This window comes from Sesamum indicum, unplaced genomic scaffold (assembly GCF_000512975.1).
Source record: "Sesamum indicum cultivar Zhongzhi No. 13 unplaced genomic scaffold, S_indicum_v1.0 scaffold00231, whole genome shotgun sequence".
NCBI classification, from domain to species: Eukaryota; Viridiplantae; Streptophyta; class Magnoliopsida; order Lamiales; family Pedaliaceae; genus Sesamum; species Sesamum indicum.
In genome coordinates, this window is record NW_011628125.1 from 95,481 (window position 1) to 102,703 (window position 7,223).

A 7,223-nucleotide genomic window follows, 5' to 3' on the forward strand; every position below is an offset into this window, starting at 1 on the left:
CATCTTTGTCCTAAAAATGCTTTTGTAGCAGCGTATCTAATATGCCTATCAGGAGTTGCATAAACTTGCTTTATGCGAAGCATTATCGAGGGAACATCTTCCAACCTATCATATTGCTTTGGAAGTCATTGATCATCAAAGCTAATATGATACTGCGGACCTTGCAGTTGGCTGACATCATCGCTGCTGCTAGGGCTGACATCATCACTGATGTTAGGGCTGACATCATCGCTGCTGCTAGGGCTGACATCATCACTGATGCCAGGGCTGACATCATCGCTGCTGCTAGGGCTGACATCATCGCTGCTGCTAGGGCTGACATCATCGCTGACACAGGTGCATCTAGGGCTGATGTCAGCAATTACACTATCAAAGCTAGGGCTGACATCATCGATGATACAAGGAAAGCTAGGGCTGACATCAACACTGACACATGCAAAAATAGGGCTGATGTCAGCAATTCTGTGGAAAGAAATCAAGCTATGCATGATGCTCCTCTTCCAACGGGATTGTACGTTGGAAACATCCCGTTGCACGCATACCCGGATACAATTATCGACGACAAAATAGCGCATGCATTTAATCATTCGACCCGGAAAACCTTATCATTCATTGCCCCAACAATGCAGAACGGAGAGGTTGTCGTGCGACCTTCTTTAGATGCGGTACGTAATGGGTCTAAACGTTGGAAATCTACTGCAGTTGGCTATTTCTTGGGCAAACGGCCATATTATCATCACCTTAAGGAGTTTGCACATTCGGTCTGGCCAGCACTAAGGGAGGTGACAGCGACCACAAACGGATTCTTCTTTTTTCAGTTTAAAACAGTTTTTGATATGGAGGAGATAATTGAGGGAGGCCCGTGGTTGTTCCAAGGGCAGCCGATAGTTCTTCAAAAGTGGGAACCGGGGATGGCCATGAGAAAATTGAAGCATACACAAGTGCCCGTCTGGATTAAACTACGACACCTTCCGATGGAATTTTGGACGACAGAAGGATTGAGCACTGTAGCGAGTGGTGTGGGGAAGCCCCTTTACCCCGACGCGATTACAAGAGCATGCACGAGACTGGACTTTGCTCGTGTATGTGTGATGATTGATGCCACACAAAAGTTGCATAAACATATTATTGTCATGGCACCTGATGAAGAAGGAGGGGAGACACCTTGCAAAGTTGACATTGAGTATGAATGGCTCCCACCAAAGTGCACAGCGTGCATGTCATTGGGACATTCGAACAAGGATTGTGCACTAAACAAAACCCGCAAACCGACGAAGCCAACAGTAAATGTGTATGTGCCGAAAGTCAATGTAGCACAACCGCAACTTCCGACTAAGGGACGTGAGACGATGAAACCAGTGGTTGAAGAAATACCCAAAGCACATGCGGGAAATAGACATGTGGACCAGAACCACTCCAAGCAAGAAGAGAGAGGTAAGGCAATTGTTATTTATAATGCTTTTGACGCTTTGCATTTAATTGATGATGCAGGTGAGCATTCAGGGGGTCCTAACACAAGCAGCCCCAAGGTCGATGATCCATGTTGAACATCGCTGTGTGGAATGTCCGTGGGCTGAACAAACGAGACCATCAGCTCGCTTTGAAGGACTTGGTCTCCGAATACAGGTTACACTTCCTAGGTATTCTTGAAACTCGTGTTCGTTTGAATAATGTTATGCATATTCAATCGTTTTTACTTCCACATTGGAAATGGTTTGTCGATTATTCTTCTGTTGGTAATCGCATCTGGATAGCTTGGGACGAGAATATTGTTGATGTCCATATCTTAGACTCGGCAGATCAATTTATTACCTGTCGGGTTACTAATATGGCTGACAATGAATCTGTTATTATCACTGTTGTTTATGGGGCATCTGAGGTGATTGATCGTCGGAATTTATGGACGGCACTGGAGACGCTATCTCAGCAATGCTCTGACATCCCGTGGATGGTGGGAGGGGATTTTAATGCAGTACGTGACCTTAACGAAGTATGTGGCATCTCAGGAGATATAAGGATGGCCACCGAAGAATTTAATGCTGGTATTCTGGAGGCGGGGCTGATCCCACTTCCTATGCAAGGTGAATGGTTCACGTGGCATAATTGCAGTACGTCTATGAGGAGTTTATGGAAGCGGCTGGGTCGGATTCTTATTAATGACCGCTGGCTGGCAAGGTTCCCGAGCGCCTATTATCACAGCCTTACTCCACGGACATCTGACCACTCTCCACTGGTCTTACATGGGGATATACAACAACATAATGGAGGCATGTTTCGATTTGATAACTATCTGGCCCATTCACCCGAGTTTATCCACAATGTGCAGAATATTTGGCATCATGAGATTGTGGGTATTCCTATGTATGCTGTGACACGTAAACTGAAGGCACTTAAACCAGTCTTTAGACTACAAAGGAGAAATAAGGGAGATCTGACGATGAATGTCCAACTAGCCAAAGGTTTTCTTGATGAGGCACAACAGTTGGTGAGCTCTGATAGACAAAATGAGCTATATTTACTCCTGGAGCATTGTTGTCGAGTCGTTTATGCTAAAGCGGCAAAACTCGAACAAATTATGCTGCAGCAGAGAGCCAAAATGCAGTGGATGAAAGACGGAGACCAATGTTCCCGGGTTTTCTTTCGTAAAATTGCACAGAGACGAGTAAGGAGGAGAATCTTACAGATTAATGATGAGAATGGTTTCACACACACGGATCTAGGGGAAATCGCCCATGAGTTTGTCTCATACTATCAGAACCTATTAGGAGGCACCAGAAGACGGCTGTCAGTGGATATTCGTTATCTTAGACCGTGGGCAAGGCACTGTATCACTGATGAGGAAGCTAATCAATTACTCCTTCCACTCTCGGCGGATGATGTGAAGCAAGCAATGTTCGATATTGCTGATGACAAGGCACCGGGACCTGATGGTTACTCGTCAAGGTTTTTCAAGGCTGCTTGGCCTGTGGTTGGGGAAGAAGTTACGAGGGCGGTACTAGACTTCTTTTCTACCGGAAAACTTCTGAAGCAGGTCAACTCCACGATCTTGGCCCTGATCCCAAAGGTACATACTCCTATTTCGGTTAATGATTTTAGACCAATTTCATGCTGCAATGTTTTATACAAGATCATTGCGAAACTACTTGTCCAATAAATTAGTGTGTTGCTGGACAAGATAGTTAGCCCCTGTCAGACAGCTTTTATTCCGGGAAGAAGCATTGGGGACAACATTATGTTAGCCCAGGAATTATTCTCGAGATATAACCAGATGCGCCTACCCCCGAGATGCGCACTTAAAGTGGATATCAGGAAGGCCTATGATACGGTGGAGTGGGACTTCCTGTTAGCAGTTTTGCAGCTGTTCGGGTTTCCACCTACGTTTACAAGGTGGATTGAGGAGTGTGTTACCACGACATCTTTCTCGATTGGGCTCAATGGAAAACCTCATGGGTTCTTTGCTGGAGCGAGAGGACTACGACAGGGAGACCCACTTTCTCCTTATCTGTTTGTTCTTGTTATGGAAGCTTTACATCTGGGATTCTTGCAACGAATTGAACAGGACATCCAATTCACTTATCATTGGAAGTGTGAGAGTTCTAAGGTTTTTCAGATGGGATTTGCAGACGACCTCCTCTTACTGTGCAGAGCTGACTTAGACTCCATCAGACTCTTCAAAGAGGGATTGGACTGGTTTGCGGAGTTGTCGGGCCTTCGGTTGAATGTCCAAAAAAGTCACTTAATCATTTCACGTTCGGCTCAAAATTTGAAGGACCAGATGCTGGATATTTTGGGCTTTCAGGAGGGCCACCTTCCAATGAGGTACTTGGGTCTTCCCTTAATCTCGTCTAGGCTGACCATCTCTGATTGCCAACCGCTTATCTCAAAAATTGATGCACGTATTAATGGATGGGAAGGGATTTCATTATCATATGCTGGGCGGGTTCAAATCATCAAATCTGTGCTTTCAGCATTGAGCTTATATTGGGCTTCTGCATTCATATTACCTAAGAAAGTCATCAGTGAAATTGAGAAGAGGTTGAGGACTTTCCTATGGAAGGGTACGACGTCTAGTGGGTACGCTAAGGTAGCCTGGAAAGATGTGTGTCGACCTATGGATGAGGGGGGACTTGGGTTCAAGGATATCTCTACCTTGAATCGCGCATTAATGAGCAAGAAATTATGTGATGTTATCCAGTGTGACAGGACATCCATATGGGTTCAGTGGCTCTACCAAGACCGATTACGTGAGAGATCGATTTGGACTATCCGTGAACATGGAGGTTCTTGGGGATGGCGAAAAATACTCAGGCTACATCCTTTCCTTCGCGCTATCGTGGATTACCAGATTGGAAATGGAGACAAATTCTTTGTTTGGCAGGACCCGTGGCATCACTTGGGTCCACTTATCGAGCGATTCCCTCAAGGTCCCCGCCATCTTAGACTTGAAGAATCAGCAAAACTCAGCTTGGTGATTCCAGTAGGAGAATGGCAATGGCCTACCATCACTGACTTTGAATGTTTGGAAATCACACATAACCTACCGCTTATTTTCGGAGGAGAGGATCGGGTGGTGTGGAGATGTGACGAAGGGCAACCTACTACTCAGGCCCTCTACCGATTATTCGCTCACCCTGAGCCGAAAGTAGGATGGTCTTCACTACTTTTGGGCTCCTTGAAGATTCCTCGTCATTCGTTCATCTTATGGCTAGCAATCCTTGGCAAACTACATACCACAGACAAATCATGGCTATCTCACATGGGGGTGTGCATATTGTGCGATGAGGGAGCTACAGAATCTCATCCACATTTATTCTTCCGATGCAGATTTAGTCGTCAGTGCCGTTATGAAATTCGCAGAAGCATTCGCTTTCACTGGCCCAATAGAGATTGGGCAACAGATATTGAATGGGCGACACGGAAATGGAGAGGTAAGCACATTATTAATAGAGCTTACCGTACACTACTGGCGGCGTGCGTCTACCACATATGGAAGGAGAGGAACTTGAGGAGATTTGATCATACTGAGCGGACACCGGCCACATTGAGCATACTAATCATCAATGACGTCAGACAGAGGATTCTTAGCGTTGACTTAGCATCGTCAGTCAGTACACGAGCATTGTATAGATTATGGCATATCCCTTGGGTAGAGGGAGAAACCAGTTGATAACCCCATGTTGTACTGTACCATTACTCTTTATTAATGAAATTTACATTTCCCCAAAAAAAAAATGGTTTTATCCCTCGACAGGCCAAGGGATTCGCCATAATCGAAATAAAGCACGTGTACTGACTGATCTAGCGAGTGAGATGCTATGGTTTATCCCTTTTCTACTAACTTGTAGTTATTATTTGGTTTAGCAAATTTACCACACAAAAGAATTGGTCTAGACCAATGTTTGGGTCAAGTTTCGTGACACAAACGTTGGTCTACGCCCAAGAATTTGTGTGGTAATTTTGGAAAGCATAATAACAACTACAAGTTAGTACAAAAGGGAAACAAACTTGCATTAATAAAATCGTGCAAAATAGCTAAATTTTAACGTTCACAAAATTCGACGAAACTTGACACAAACGTTGGTCTAGAGCTGCGAATTTGTGTGGTAAATTGGCTAAGCGTAATAATAACTACAAGTTAGTATAAAAGGGAAATAAACTTGCTTCAATAAAATCGTGCAAAAGAGCTTACTTTTGAACATTGCCAGAATTCGACGAAACATGACCAACCGTTGGTCTAGACCCAAAAATTTGTGGGGTAAATTTGCTAAGCGTAATATTACCTACAAGTTAGTATAAAAGGAAAACAAACTTGCTTTAATAAAACCGTGCAAAACAGCTAAATTTTGAACGTTCACAGAATTCGAGGAAACTTGACCCAACCGTAGGTCTAGACCGAAGTATTTGTGTGGAAAGTATTCTAAGCGTAATAATACCTACAAGTTAGTATAAAAGAAAAACAAACTTGCTTTAATAAAACCGTGCAAAACAGCTAAATTTTGAACGTTCTCAAAATTCGACGAAACTTGACACAAACGTTGGTCTACGCCCAAGAATTTGTGTGGTAATTTTGGAAAGCATAATAACAACTACAAGTTAGTACAAAAGGGAAACAAACTTGCTTTAATAAAATCGTGCAAAACAGCTAAATTTTAACGTTCACAGAATTCGACGAAACTTGACACAAACGTTGGTCCAGAGCTGCGAATTTGTGTGGTAAATTGGCTAAGCGGAATAATAACTACAAGTTAGTATAAAAGGAAAATGAATTTGCTTTGGAATTTTTTTTTGGGTAAATGTAATTTTCATTAAGATAAAAAAAATACAGTACAACAAACTGGCAATCAGTTGGTTTCTCCCTCGGCTGGCCAAAGCTCGTGTACTGACCGAGGTAGCTAATGTGATACTAAGAATCCGCTGCCTGACGTCATCAACTATCAATTTAGCTATGATGTTTGGTGTCCTTTCAACGTGCTCGAATCGTCTCAAGTTCCTTTCTCTCCAAATGTGGTAAACACATGATGCTAGTAGTGCTCGATAAGCAATGTTAATGATGTGCTTTCCCCTCCATCTCCATGAAGCCCACTCAATATCTCTTGTCCAGTCTGTATTGGGCCAATGGAATCCTAACACCTTCCGGATTGTTGTGAGACACTGTCGACTAAATTTGCACTGGAAGAATAAGTGGGCGTGTGTTTCTAGTGCCCCCTCATTACACAAAATGCATGTGCCAAGATGAGATAGCCATGGTTTGTCTGTCGTGGGTAGCTTGCCAAGGATGGCAAGCCATAAGATGAATAAGTGACGAGGAATCTTAAGAGAGCCCGAAAGTAGTGAAGACCAGCCTACCTTCGGCCTAGGGGGATCGAACAACCTGTAAAGAGGCTGAGTTGTGGGTTGTCCCTAATCAAATCTCCATACTCCCCGGTCATCTCCTCCGCGGATTGCCGGTAGTGTGTGTGTGATCTCCAAGCAATCGAAATCTGTGATCATTGGCCACTTAATCAAATCTCCATACTACCCGGTCATCTCCTCCGCGGATTGCCGGTAGTGTGTGTGTGATCTCCAAGCAATCGAAATCTGTGATCATTGGCCACTGCCATTCTCCTCCACTAATCACCGTTCTGAGTTTTGCTGATTTGTCAAGTCTGAGTTGCCTCGGCCCCTGTGGAAATGTCTCTATAAGAGGACCAAGAGAATCCCAAGGGTCCTGCCATAGGTGAAAT

At 44.0% G+C, this 7,223-nt stretch overlaps 1 protein-coding gene across 1 annotated transcript; it reads left to right on the forward strand.

Moving 5' to 3' along the window:
- Window positions 1–1,828: 1,828 nt before the first annotated feature.
- Window positions 1,829–3,064, forward strand: LOC105179889 (the record flags this gene model as incomplete). The annotated part of the gene is made up of 2 exons (XM_011103543.1): window positions 1,829–2,485; window positions 2,657–3,064. Coding segments are annotated over exons 1-2 (1,065 nt in total), but the record flags the coding sequence as incomplete, so codon positions are not given.
- Between the last annotated feature and the right edge of the window lie 4,159 nt (window positions 3,065–7,223).